The following is a 15,089-nucleotide window of genomic DNA, read 5'->3' on the forward strand; positions in this document are numbered from 1 at the left end:
CTTCGTTCATCTTCAGAACACAAATTAAGATATTTTTGATGAAATCCGAGAGTTCTATCTGCCATAGAAATCAACGAAATTACCATATTGAAGGTAAAGAGAAGTAGTAAAGACATCATTAAAATAGACGACGTGACTGCAGTGGTTCAACCTTAATGACAACAGCTCAAATTGTTAAATAAAGTTGTTATTTTTGTTTTGTTTTTGCGCACAAAATGTATAACATTAAGGTTGAACCACTGCAGTCACATTGACTATTTTAATGATGTTTTTACTACCTTTCTGGACCTTGAATGTGGTAATTTCGTTGCTTTCTGTGGGAGATAAAAAACCTCTGATTTCATCAAAAATATCTTAATTTGCATTCTGAAGATGAATGAAGGTATTACGGGTGTGGAACGACATAAGGGTGAGTAATTAATGACAGAAATTTCATTTTCGAGTGAACTAACCCTTTAACGCTGGAAACTTGTCACATCACAACTTGTTTTGACATGGTGTAACACACACAGACATACATGATTTCTCTTTACAGTCTATCCTGCGATACTCTCCCACACTATCTTTAAAGATCTGCCTATTCAGAACTTACATCTGTTTGTCTATCAATATTTCGTTCAACCTTCTGTTCTTTCTCATATTTTTTTAATTGGTGCTGATATTGGTATTTCCGTCTCAGTCATAACTATTAGCGATGCATTAGCGTCATAATCTCAGCTGAGGAAATGGAGTCTGATGTTTATCATAAACGCTTTAAATGCGCACACTTATCAAGGCCAAACCATTTTCCTAATCGCTCGCTGTTGTTTTGATTACACTTGTTTAATTGTGAATATCTTAACAGAAGCAGAATTTAAATGGAGAAAAAAAAAACATTTTCAAGACATCTGCAAGTATTTTCATGAGTGCTGGGGCAATTATTAGGCCAAGGCTGATTAGACGTGAATTCATTAGGAGAAATGCCTTTTGTTTTTGCCTTTCATCTGAGGGCAATGCTAGAAAAAGATCCCTATTGTGAATGTCTGCTGTTACGTCACATCTCTCCTCAGATAACGCGACTTCCTCTTTTGTTTATCCGTGCGACGCTGCCTTTGTAGTGGAGATTATTTCCAAATGCAGTTCAGCTAAACTTAACTTGGTAGACAACATGAAATAAAAACAAAAAATCTATTTACTTTCATATATTTATTAATACATAATGCCATTCAAAAGTTTGGGGTTGGTGAGATTTTTGAAAAAAAAGTTTTTGAAAGAAGTCTATGCTCACCAAGGCTGTATTTGATCAAAAACTACAGTAAAAACAGTAATATGTGAAATATTATTACAATCTAGTGTAATCTTTTATTACAATCTGTGAAATAAAAATCTTTTGTAACATTATAAATGTCTTTACTGTCACTTTTGATCAATTTAATGCGACCTTGCTGAATAAAAGTATTAGTTTTTCACACACACACACACACACAAACACAAAAAAATACAATTCTGTCCCCCAAACTTGAATTTTATGTATGTATTTTTAATATTTAACTTTCTCTACCTCTGATTTCTTTCACTGTCTAATCAATTCCTAATGGATAAAATCACCCTAAATTTTCTTCTTTCTGAATATCCTGTTTCACTCAAAAATATGTAGTATTACAGAACCAAAATGGGTTGCCAACGTTCACGTTTATTTTAAGTTAAATGACATGATGCCCACTTTTAAATATAACAATTCATGTTGATATTTTTGGGGAGCATAAAGTGAAGATTAAAAAAAAATCTTAGTAAAAAATAGCAGTGAAGTTTATAAATATTTCAATTTTTGACCACCAAATCAAAGTCATGTGGTGCAACCAATGTGCAGAAACATGCAGAAAAAAAAAAAAAAAACGGAAAATAATTTCTCTGAGAGGACTCCAGAAGACCCTCAAGACTTTGGATCAGGGTCAATAAGTCTATGTAGTTCAGGTTTTAAAATGTCAGATGGTGCAACTTCATCAAAAAATAATGAATAATTATATATTTTTTGTAAATGCTATATTTATTTGAGACATAGATACCAATGGCGTGTTTTACTGCTAAAGTACATGTAGTGAGAGCTCTAACTGTGTGACGTATTTGGTTTTAGAGGCAGTGATACCAGAGGTGAAGTCTGAACATAATGGCAACCAGCAGGAGAACTCAGCTGTACAAGGTAAGAAGTTCCACATACTGTGTGTACACTACATTTATAGCTACAAAACTCAACATGAGTCATTCAGTATTTGAATGAAAAGTAAAAATGGCCGCAGTTGAGAAGATGCAACCAGCCATGTGCTGTACATATGGTCCAGAGGCCCCTCTCTCTCCTGGGGCCGAACCCCAGCAAAACTACCAGAGTAAATCCCTGAACTTGCCTTACATCTCATTGGGTCCCTTTGAAGATGTCCAACTCTTTCAGGAGTGAGATTACAAACTGATGTTTTCATGTGCCTTTCACGCTTCCGTTCCCCGAGATCTATTTGCGCTTTACAGCCTTTCTGCACACACTCATACAGTTTCATTCTTATCCCTGTTCCATCTGTCTTTCCCCCTTCCCTCCAAGCTAGCCTCCCAAATCTGGCCAAAAGTTGCGTTTGATAAATGGGACCTATTATCAACACGTCTGACGGCGAATTAAAGACCCGCTGCCGTACATCTTATTGAAATGTGGGGCTGGGGGAAGGTGAATAAATACATATGTTTACAGAAGATGCAGTGGAAACGGGCTGCAAAGTGCTCCGCTGAAAATGAGCAAAATGTTTTTCCCCTATATAGCCAATTTCACAGTCTGCAAATAAAGAGACTTCCATTTTTCTTCTGGCTTTGACAGCGGTGCTGTAACAGAGCACTGCTGAAGCGTTTGCAGAGTAGATATCTTTTTTTCTTCTTTGGGGCGGCACCAGGGTTCATTCACAGTGTAGAGGGGTCATCCCCGGGTGATTGTAGGTTTCTCGGGTTGAATCAGACACTACTTCACCCTAAATCTGTGGCCCATCTCATGTTTCAAAGTCTGTAACTTTCAACTCCAGGTCAGATCTACAAAACCTGCAGATCAAAGACACGCAGCCTTAGACTAGACTGAGAAATACATCAGTTGTTATTTTGTAGGCCGACATCTGGAGACAGGATAGAGCATGCTGTTGTCAAATCTTGTGAGACATCAAGTAACTCGTGACTCGAGAAAAGTTTAGTGCTCTTGAGTTGTCTTGAAACAAGATCAGTTGTTTTTGACCACACACAAAACAGTATTTATTTATTGTACAAAAGTAACAATCCCAAACCATTTTGGGCCACGACCCACCAATTGAGAAGCACTGATCTTGAAATCATACAGAGATCCGTTTTGTTGCACATACAATCAAGCCCAAAAATTGACTCAGGAAGCCAATGTAAAGGCCACTTTTTTTGTCAGAATATTTCTGGCAATTTGGAGGGAGGGGGGTTGGGGGAGTCCCTAAGTTTCCCTTGCAATGAATTCAACATTATGGATCCCCTAAATAGACATGGTGATGGAAAAAAAAAAGAGATCCTATTTTTTGCTCACAAAAATGTTTGCATTCCCCGAAAAACAAATGCAAAAATTTGTGAGCGAACACAGAGTTTCTTGTGGAAATGCAAAACTTTTGTGAGAGAATGCAAAAGCATTTAAATAATTTATTTTTTCAGTCGGACCTCACCATGTTAAACAATGACAAATAAATTTTTTTTTAGAATGTTTGATTTTCTTAAATATAAATAAAAATAAAAACCATTTATTACCACAAAGCTCTGTTATTAAAGGATTAGTCCACTTTCAAATAAAAATTTCCTGATAATTTACTCACCCCCATGTCATCCAAGATGTCCATGTCCTTCTTTCTTCAGTCGAAAAGAAATTAAGGTTTTTGATGAAAACATTTCTGGATTATTCTCCTTACAGTGGACTTCAATTGGCCCCAAACAGTTGAAGTCGCTGCTAAGACGCTGCTAAGTGTAAGTCTGAACTAAATTGTCATATACAAAATGCTAGTGCAAGTAGATAACAACTTAGCAGCATCTACACTGCCAGAATTCTAATAGAGAAGAAGAAGAAGAGAACTAGTTCAAGATGAGTGTCTATGGTTAAAACGTATATAATTTAAAAAATTTTTTAGAAAGTGACTAATCGTTTTGCTAGATAAGACCCTTATTCCTGGTCTGGTATCGTTTAAAGTCCTTTGAAGCTGCACTGAAACTGTAATTTTTACCTTCAACCGTTTGGGGCCAACTGAAGTCCCAATATATGGAGAAAAATCCTGGAATGTTTTCATCAAAAACCTTAATTTCTTTTCGACTGAAGAAAGAAAGACATAAACATCTTGGATGACATGGGGGTGAGTAAATTATCAGGAAATTTTAATTTGAAAGTGGACTAATCCTTTAATATGTATCTTCAATTACAAATAACTGTTCCCAGTTCATTTTGAATTAGACAACTGAAACATGATAAACTACTGTAGCAATATTTTATCGCATTTGCGATCATTTCAGCTGCAGTGTGGAGGCCTGCTTCCAGTGGAATTCCATATAGCCTGCTTTACCGGCCTGTGACTTGAGTTGAGGCGTGACTAATGTGAATGTAACAGCAGGGATTAGTGTTAGAGCTCTGTCACAATGCCCCTGACCTTTAGAGCAATGAGCAGAACCAGGAAACGGGAAGATCAGACCTTTCCCCTATAACGCAGAGGCTAATACGAGGTGCAAATAAGGCTCTCTGTGATGGGGCCATAATCGCTCTGACACAGTTTTTTGGCTGTTCTGCACTTCATGAGTAGTGATCAGCACACTGCAACTGAAAAAAAAACAAAAAAAAAACAGCCTTGCTTTTACGGCTGCCCACTAATATTCAACTAATCGTTAGTTGACTAGAAGAGGCTTAGTCAACTAAAAACGTTATTAGTCGGTTAGAAAAAAAAAAACTTGTGGTCACAGATTGTTAACGGCGGGTCCTTGTGATAATTACAGTATGTCGGGCAGGAAATCCAAACGTTCGCCTATCATCCATCGACCTCAAATATAGCTTATCATTTGAAACATGTAAGTAGTAGCAACTTTACTTGGCCGCTCACTCTAACATTAACCTAAATGTGGGCTATTATTAGGCGCATATCCCAGTGTTCGTGTGGAAGCTGAAGTATTGGCGTGCTTACTGCATGACATGGAGGCGCCGGCGCAACATGCATTTTTTCTGATAATAGTGGAAACAACTTAAAATACTCAATTTTTGGTCAGATAAGATTTTGGATACAGATAAGAGTAATACATCATTTGAAACTGTAAAGGGTTTCATTTTATTTGTGTAAACTCACAATAACAAGAAAACGTTGTGCCTTTGTGAAATAAAGAAAACAATCATGATGTGCTTTCTGCCGTCTCGGTCTCTGTGAACTTGAGCGCATCAAAAAAATAAACCAAAACTCAGTGTATACTTGCCTCACAGACATGAGAAATATATCTATAGAAACCTTGAAAGTGATTGTCAAGTGATTATCAACCAATTCAAGAGGAATTCAAATATTTTCAGACTATGTAATCCGTTTGAAACGTTCATATAGGCGCGTCTACTACTGCGGAGGTGAAGAGTCAGCATCGTCAAATTCATCTCTGCAGCCGAAAACACAGAAAACATTATCAATTAATTATTAAAATGTTTAGACAGTCTCCTTGCTGTTTTTTCATGACACATTCATAATCACTACTTTTGCCGATTAGGCTATATATTATATATAGGCAATTAAAGGCTCATTATTATGATTTATATGGTTTATTAATATACACGTGCGAACAGTCAACTGATCGCTTAAATGAACGACTAGTTGACTAGAAAATCTTTAGTCGAGGGCAGCCCTACTTGCATTGCACTTTAATATCTTACCTTAAAGGGGAAAAAACATCTTCAATATGGTTGATATAATTCAGTTTAGGGTTAAAATTAATCACAAATTAATCATATATCATATAACAATGACTGCTTTTGTTGAGCAAGATCCATAAATTCATGTTTTAATGTTCATTTCATTTGTGGTGGCAATTCTTATTTTAAACAACTAATTTTGCAATATGAACAACAACAAAATATGTGTCATGGCCGTAGATTCCTTATTCAGTGTAAACAAGAAACTGTCGAAGAGCGTATCCGATCAGTTGGTTAAGGGATGCTTTGTTTTGTTCAGGAAGAATACATCCAAGATCATAATGATCCCGTACTCTCTCGGATGCACAGATCATCACTTTATCTCTACACTCCTTTATCTAGAAGTTCCATCAAGCTGAAAGAGGAAAGGTGTCTGTGCAATCAGCTTACAAAGTCTGGCAGCCGCCCCACCTGGGGAGTTTGTGTATGAAGTCTGTTGTCCGCTCCACCCTTCCCCGAGCTCCCGAACCTCACCACATTTATCCATTACAGCCGGCAAAAATCTAATTAGCCCGTGCTTCTCTCCCAAGTCGGACTTCACAGTTTTGCAAGCTTAGCAGTGACAGCTGATTTCATTAGGTTTGATTGTCCTTGCCGAGATCCCACTCGTCGGGCTAAAAGCTTTTTGCGCTTTCTCAGGTTCCACCTCTGTGTTGGGCCATTACGATGACCCGTGCCTTTTCTGATTAATCAAGACAAGTGGCGCTAACAGAAAACTGCTGAACACAAAGGAAGGTGACATCATTTTACAAGCCGATTAAGAGAAGTGTGGAGTGGTGGAGGGAGTGAAGAAGGGAGGTGAGGTGAAAATGTAATTAAGGAGCAAACTGAACTCAAAACATTGCAGTCACACTCAATGGCCGCCATTTCAAAGAATTCCGCATGTGTAACTTCCAACAATCGGTGTGGAAAGTGTAAAGATTTCATATAGATCTATCTGAACACACTGTACTTCAATATACCAAACATACCAGTGGTATATTTTAACACACTAATTGCTATCATGCGGTGATATAACAAAGGGTGAATAATCAAGGATGAGGCAGTGGTTTGTGTTTCGAGAATAAATGAGACCGTGGTTATATGGGAGGGGAGCAGTGTTAAATATGGAGTGTGTTGGTGAGGAGGATGTCCCAGAGGAGGACCACCCTCACCTCCCCATCCATCTATTTACAGTATTCTACATGTGGGGGAAAAGAGCCAAAGATGCATAGTGTTGACCTCATCGCTGGCAACAGATACTCACTTACTGAAATACTGATATGAGGAGGAGAATGAGTGCCTTGAATACAACTTAAATATTTGGATGTTTTATGTTAGGGAACAACAACTAATAGATAAAAAAAAAAAAAAGAAACATACAAAAATGTGAATATGAAAATGGTTTGCACATTGAAGAGCACATCTTGTCAAAATGTGGAATAACATACTTTTCAATGCTGGATTATGAAATGTGCCTTCTTTTGCACTTTTGCTTTCATTACAAAAGTACAAATATTTTTACAATTAATATGAGGTCATAAAAATAATGAGCAAAATGCAGATTAAAATATTTTTAGATGGAGTTTAGCATGTGACGCAGTGAAAGCTCCCAACATTCACAAAAGAGTAGGGGTGTAACAATGTATCGTGTCACAATATATCGCAATACAAAAATGCAACAATATCGTATCGTGGATAATGACGATATGTGTTGTGCATAGTTCACCCAAAATGAAAATTACTGTGTGAGAAAATATTCAAGTTTACAGAGTTTTAGTGTCAGTACTAAATTAAACTACTATATATAATGTTGAATATAATGTATAATAATGCAATGGGGGAATATTTGTGGGTCCTGATAATGCCAAATGTCTTATGTTACCAGTAAAAAGTGGCCTACAATATTTTAAATACATCTAGTCAGTGACAGAGTGCAAATATATTCATCTAAAATAAATCTGTGTTTCAGCGTTAGAATTATGAATATTTTTATTCTGGTGTCACCATTGTCCTGTGCATTGGGTTATCAGCACCAAGTCCAAACCTATTCATTTCCACTCCCAATGTAATACCAAATTTAATCAACAGTACATTTTTGTTATCCTTTCACCATATGTCTTGGAGAATCGCAATAATATCGTATTGTGAGTTCAGTATCGTGATATGTATCGAATCGTGACGTGAGGGTATCGTTACACCCCTACAAAAGAGAAATGAATATTCTTGAAGCATTGAATACTAGTATTTTGGCCCACCTCCCACTTAACAAAACAGATAGTGTCCTGCTTTGTCAGGTCTCTGTATTAAGTGTATGAACTATTTGCTCCGGTGTCTCCTGGGTACAGCTTCATCATGGCAGATTTAGTCTGCTGTCAGCCATAGGACTCAATTAATTGCACTTCAGGATATTACTCGTAACTCATATTTCAGAGCAAGTGAAATACCCGCCTTCTATTTATCTCTTGCAGCGTCTCTCCCTCCCTTCAGCACCTGCAGGCCTCAATGTGGCATTCATACATTGTGAATGGTTCATGAACACATATGAATGTCATATGTGTTTATATGGCACATTTAGTATTCATGCTCTACAGTATGTATGCTTCAGAACAAAGAGGGTTGAACATGAGAAAGCACTACAATTCAGTTTACCAGGCACTTTCCATGAATAGGGTACAAAAACAGGCCCTGCCATTCTTTTTCAACAAACAATCAGTGAAAATCAGTGCTGAAAATTTTAGAAACGTTTGACTGTCAACTTCTGGAAGTTAAAATAGATGTTTTATTTGTTGTTTTATGGCTGAAAAATTTGGGACATTACAGTTTAAAAACCCTAATTTGTGTGATTCTTATTTTATAATATTATACTCATATATTTACACCGCGCACAGAGACTGCGGCAGAGCAGAAGCAGCAGAAGCAGCAGTGCTGCGATCGTTTCGGCGCTGGGTCTATTTTTGCTGCGCTGCTGACGCTCAATTAAAGTGAAAGTACACCTTTGATGGACAAAATAAATATGATTTCACACAAAAAGTGCTCAAAATGCACAGAATAAGCATATCTAGTGTGTTTTAACAAGAATTGGAGTATGTCAGGAAAGAAAATTAATATTAAAAAATATTTATAGAAGATTTACTCATTTAAACTTGTTTTTAATTATTCAGTTTGGGTTAAAGTATGGTGTGTTATAAAAAAAAAAACTAAAGTAAACTAGCCAGAAAATGATATATGAACATTCTTTTAGTTATTACACAGAGATATATAGGCTGCAGCATACCCAAATCAAACCCGAGTTTGCTGTCTTGTAAACGTGCACGCGGCAGATGATGTAAAACACAAAGCTTACCTCATTCATGTGCAGCAATGGATGACATGAGGCTTTTATTTATTTATTTTTATTTATTTATTTATTTACGTTTATATGCAAATGTTGTACACCTCCCCATGTTAACAAACTTTCAAGACTATCAAGTTTATAAATGACCAACTTATAAAAACAAATTTATAGTTGTCTTTGTAAAGAAATGCTCACTCTATATGCAGCTTGGAGCCGCTGCAGTTCACGCTCACGTGCCGCTGACGCTTGCGGTGTGAAACCGGCCTAAGGCTGCATTGATATATTAGCTGTTTTATGTTTGCAACCATTACCAAAATTTGGGACATTACAGTTTAAAAACTCCAATTTGTGTGATTCTTTTATAGTATAAACAAATAAAAATTAGCAAATATTACATTTCTAATTATAGAAATTAAATAGAAATCTAATTATTAAAAAAAAAAAAAAAAAAAAAAAGACGTAATGAATAATAGGGTTACAAATTTAGCCTAAATTAAGCTGTCACTCATTATGGGATAACTAGTTTCATTTCAAATTGTTAGTCTGGATTTATTGATGAAGTTATTGATCGTTTTCTTACAATAACTTGGGTAAGTAACAGTGTTGACTATTTTAGCTTTGCAAATGCAGTGAATGCAATAATTTGTGTGAAATTCCCGTCAAGTGACCAAATGAGGTCACTCACAAAATGGGACATACAGAGATATAAACATTTATGGCAATTAAATTTTGTATTTAAACTAATAGAATTTAATCATTTATAATATATTTAATTAGTAACACTTTACAATAAGGTTTCATTAATTATCTACTTTAGAACATGAACTAAGAATTAACAATACTTCTACAGCATTTATTAATCTTAGTTAATGTTAATTTTAACATTTACTAATACATGATTAAAATCAAGAGTTGTATTTGTTAACATTAGTTAATGAAGTGTGAACTAACATGAACAAACAATGAACATCTGGATTTTTATTAACTAATATTAACAAAGATTAATAAATACTGTAACAAATGTATTGCTCTTTATTAGTTTATGTTAGTTAATACATTAACTAGTGTTAATAAGACTTCATTGTAAAGTGTTACCATTTAAATTTTACTCCAATAAAATATACAAGTAAACATGCCCAGTTTAAAAGTGCACAGATTTGGGGAGGCCTATAGATTATGCGGGGGGCGTAAACATGCCCAGTTTAACATCCAGCTCTCCCTCTCTTACGCTTGCTCATCATCCATGTACCTTGACAACTGTGCTGTTTTGTTTACATCCTGCATACATATTAGCTCATCTGTTGGTGCTTGCAGAAACGAGCATGTTGAACATGTAAAAGCACTCGAGTCTTAATGAACTGTTTCCTGTGTGATGGTGCGCTGCGAGCTCTCCGATTAACATGCATCTGCAGCACTCCTGCCCCTCAACCACCAGCTGTTTCTCTCTGATCTAGTGCTTTACGGCCACCGCAAACATGATTCATTCTGAAAACTTGCTAAATTTTGCTGTTGAAAGACATTAATGTCTTTGTTTTTGTTCCTTTTTTAATTATGATTCTTGAAATATGAAGTCTTTTGATTCTCTTGGGGGTGGTGGAATATTAATTTTAACACTGTTGTGTTAAAATCGAGTGTTTATGTTATTGGTTTTCAAGTCAAAATTATATTATGCCTCATTGTCATATTATAAAAAGAATAGATAGAGTTCTAAAATCTGATTGATGACTGAGCTATATTACTAGGCCCAAACTATAGATGGAGCAGACTGATAGGTCCTTTATATACAATCTGCAAGCTACCACTACCACATGGCACTACTTGATCGGCCTTTGCTGATTCTGCAGCCAGTGAGATTGTTTGCTCAAGTTTTAAATAGTCTGATTCTGTGTTCGTTGTAGGCTACGATCAGAATCCCTCTGAAACTTTCCACCTCCCCCAGCTCCACCTGTCTAGATCTGCTATGGGGTTTATGTATGTTTATTAATGCGCCATCAGCAGCATATCTTACATTCTCACAGAGGCATGTCTGTGTATCTAATGGCAGTAGCAAGTCTACTCCGAGTGGCAGTGGCAAGACACCAAGACAATAGCATTGCCATATTCATTAACATGCCAAAACTACTTGGAGTTGTCATGACTGAAATATACATATAAATCACTGTAATTCACAGTTTTTTTTTTTTTTTCTTTGTTACAGAAAACAGACCCTACTCCAAACCTCCCATCATGTACTGAAGCCTTGCATCTTTAGTCCCACAACCACGACAAACATCTCCGCCCAGAGATGCAGAGAGGGGTTCGTGGGGCTTTTTCCTGGTGGAAAAGTGGTGCGGGTGACCAGTCACCTGAAACCCATGTACAGGACTTGAGTGTGTATGTACGTGTATGTGTGTGTGTGTGTGTGTGCGTGTGGAGGTGCAGTGCATTTGGGTCCTCATGAGACGCCTGTGTGTTTCTGGAGCACTACTTGTTGCTGACCTTTCAACACCACACACACTGACTTGTAAAAAAATGTCTTTCTCTCTTGTTTTGACTACTTCTACATCCCACACTTTTTTTGAGATTTTAAAAAAAAAAGTTTTTTTCTGGATTAAAATCTCATTACCTGATGAATTACCCTTCTTTATGTGAAGCACACAACATCACCCTCCTCTAATCTCCAGTTTTATTATTATTATTATTATTATTATTATTATTATTATTATTGAGTGTTATCTGCTGATCCCCCATGATTCTGTGCACCAGTGATTCTGAACAGCACAACTGTCTTGACGAGTCTGTAGAGAACTTTGTCCACAGCACCTCTACGTACATGAAGGGACAAATGAGACAAATATTATGCTGACAGACTCCAAATAAGACACGTGTGCTTCTTTAATAAACATTGTCTACAATTGTTGTTTTGCCTTTTGAGAAAGGGATTCTATATCAACATTTTTCTTTCTAATTTGTTGGGTTTTTTTGTTGTTTTTTGTTTTTTTAGAAAGTGTAGAAATATTCTCCTCATGTTGTCGTTTCCCTGCCTTAAGTTTATTATTCTGGTGTTTATTTTATTATCTGGTTTGTTGTTTTCCATTGTATTTTAATCAGCATTTCAAAAGAATGCTTAAGTGATCTTGAAACAACATTCTTTGTACGTCTTTGCCGTCTTACTTTGCCCAGCGACAATGTTTTCTCTATTGCAACTTAACTTAAAAAGTAAAAAAAAAAAAAGTGTTCATTTGATGTTGCTATAAAAACAGTATTACAGTACTCCCCCCTTCTGTTTTTACCTGTTTATAAAGACTTGTAAATGCTTTAGCGTTTGCTATCCTGACGTTGTTATTACGTGGATACATTTTTAGTGACACAAAAGAGATGAGAAGTACCCTTATGCACATCCAGAGCGAGCATGCTTGTAAATACAACGATGAAAAATGACACGTATCGATTGAAAATAAAACGCTGCCTCTTCAAATCTATTTTTAAACATTTCTAGCAACTCCATAGGTAACGCGATCACAAATCGGCAGCTATCAATGATGTTGAATCTTGTTTTAAAATGGCAACAGACACTTATCACAGCCTTGCACATGCCACAACGAATAAAACAACCCTATGGACATCTTGGTAGGTTTTTTTTTCTTTGAGTAATAAAATTAAGATGGAAACATTTGCCTGGTCTGCCTCAGTCATTTTCAGAGCTGTTTTTGACTTATGTGAATCTGATTTTTAAAATGTTTTTGAAAGAAGTCCCTCACCAAGGCTGCATTTATTTGATCAAAAAATACAATAAAAACAGTAATATTGTGAAATATTATTACAATTAAAATACCTTTTCTATTTGAATATATTCTAAATTGAATATATTTACATTACTCCAGTCTTCAGTGTCACATGATCCTTCAGAATTTTTTCTAAAATGCTGATTTGGTGCTTAAGAAACATGTCTTATTATTATTGGGCTGCATAATATTTTTGTGGAACACTTCATACTTTTTTCCCCAGGATTCCATTTAAAAGAACAGCATTTATTTGAAATATATATATTTTTGTGAGCACTGTAAAAGTCTTTACTGTCACTTTTGCTCAATTTAATGCATCCTTGCAGAATAAAACTATTAATTTCTATCTTTAAATGTTAGTTATTTATGTATTATATTATATTATACACCCCACTCTCTAGTAGTGTTGTCAAAAGTACTGACTTCGGTACGAAGTCGGTACTGAAAGTTCAAAAATGTGATACCGGCATTTCCCCCTAGCATTTTTAGCACTGTTGAGCGGATTCTTAAACAGCTCTGATTGGCCATTGTGTTCACACGCTCAACAGATATGTCTGTTACAATGATCAACGCTTCAAAAACATGTAAATAGACATCTGTGACTGTACTTAGATAATATATATACCACTAATATATCCACTGATAGACAAATACGCTTATAGACGCCTGCTTTCAAACACGTCACAGATGTTTATTTACAAGTTTTTTTGAGGGTTGATCATTGTAGCCAATCACAGACATATCTGTTGAGGATGTGAACACAATGGCCAATCAGAGCTGTTTAAGAATCCGCTCAACAGCGCTCAAAATGCTAGGGGGAAAACGCTGGTATCGTCACATTTTTAAAATTTCAGTACCGACTTGGTACCAAAGTCAGTGCTTTTGACAACACTACTCTCTAGATAAAAATACTGACATCAGACATTGCAAAACCATATTGGTTGACCTGTAGTTCAAACATTAGTTGACCTTTAGAACTGGTTCTTTATTATAATGACTTTCATGATATTTTTCCCTGATTGAGGTTGTGGTAATCAAACTCATTCTTTGAAGCTCAGAGTTTTCCTAAATGCACACATGGGTCTCACTCTTTAGAAGCCTGAGATTCATTTCACCCCAGCTTTCCATAAAAACCTACGGCTCTGAAGCTCCATTGTCCCGGAGGTGTTCAACACGAAGCAAACACGAGCAAGCACCTCTCACCTACAGCTGCCAGAGGAACTGACCTAATTAGTCACGTACCGCCAAGCCTCGCAAGCCGTCAAGTAACAGACTACATTTCCCACAGCGACCACTGCACTTCATCTGTTGTCCGTAGCTGCGTGGACTTCTGGGAGTTGGAAGAGAAGCAGGCCTCTCGATAGAGCCCTGAGAGCTGCTGCCTGAATTAGCCCTACGTAACGAAAAAAGAAAGAGGGTCCGTTTTTGCACTTCAATTAAAGATGAGTCTTTTGATCTACTCTTGATTAGCCCCTCTCCTCCCTAACTGGCTTTATGTAAAGTAGTCAAAGTACTTCATTTATGATTAGTGATGTTTTTAGGGGTGGGGTTGAGGTGAGTGTTTGAAACACAATCGCTGCGGTGGACTATTTGATCAGTGGAAATAAGATAAAAACAGAATCATTTGCATATGTTCCATTAAAAACATTGAATCTGATTAAGGCTAACAAGAAGGCAGGGATTAAAGGAGCAGACGAATGGAGAGTCATAAAAGCTTGACATCGGAGCCAGGTGTGCACCTCCACAGTTTCTTTCTCTAGCCTATAATCCATAAGAGCAGATCCATGTCAATTAAAAACATCGTTCTTGGAGTTGAAATATGGCACGTGGCCGGGATCGATAACTCTCAACCTCTTCGGAATGGAGCTGTTTGAACAGATTATGCCACCGTGGCCATGAACGATTGACTGTCATGGAAACATTGCAACACTGCAGGATGTCTCTCCCTCTTAGAGAGAGGTGCCAAAATACATTTCAGCAAAATATACACTACATGAGTCAAAATCTGCTAAGGGCTAATAAAGGAACAACAGTTTTAAAGTGATTTTCATGGGTTTAAATTTATAAGAGA

General features: G+C 36.5%; 1 protein-coding gene across 2 annotated transcripts in view; it reads left to right on the plus strand.

Annotated features, from left to right (window-relative positions):
* The window catches only part of dacha (dachshund a), a 182,796-nt gene extending 169,890 nt beyond the window's left edge, over positions 1-12,906 (plus strand). For both annotated transcript variants that reach the window (XM_051877524.1, XM_051877523.1), the window contains 2 exons: positions 2,114-2,179; positions 11,452-12,906. In XM_051877524.1, coding sequence (XP_051733484.1) covers positions 2,114-2,179; positions 11,452-11,489 — 104 coding nt within the window. In that variant the 3' untranslated portion in view covers positions 11,490-12,906. The remainder of the gene's footprint in view (positions 1-2,113; positions 2,180-11,451) is intronic.
* The last annotated feature ends 2,183 nt before the right edge of the window (positions 12,907-15,089 follow it).

This window comes from Ctenopharyngodon idella, chromosome 21 (assembly GCF_019924925.1).
Source record: "Ctenopharyngodon idella isolate HZGC_01 chromosome 21, HZGC01, whole genome shotgun sequence".
In the NCBI taxonomy this organism is placed as follows: Eukaryota; Metazoa; Chordata; class Actinopteri; order Cypriniformes; family Xenocyprididae; genus Ctenopharyngodon; species Ctenopharyngodon idella.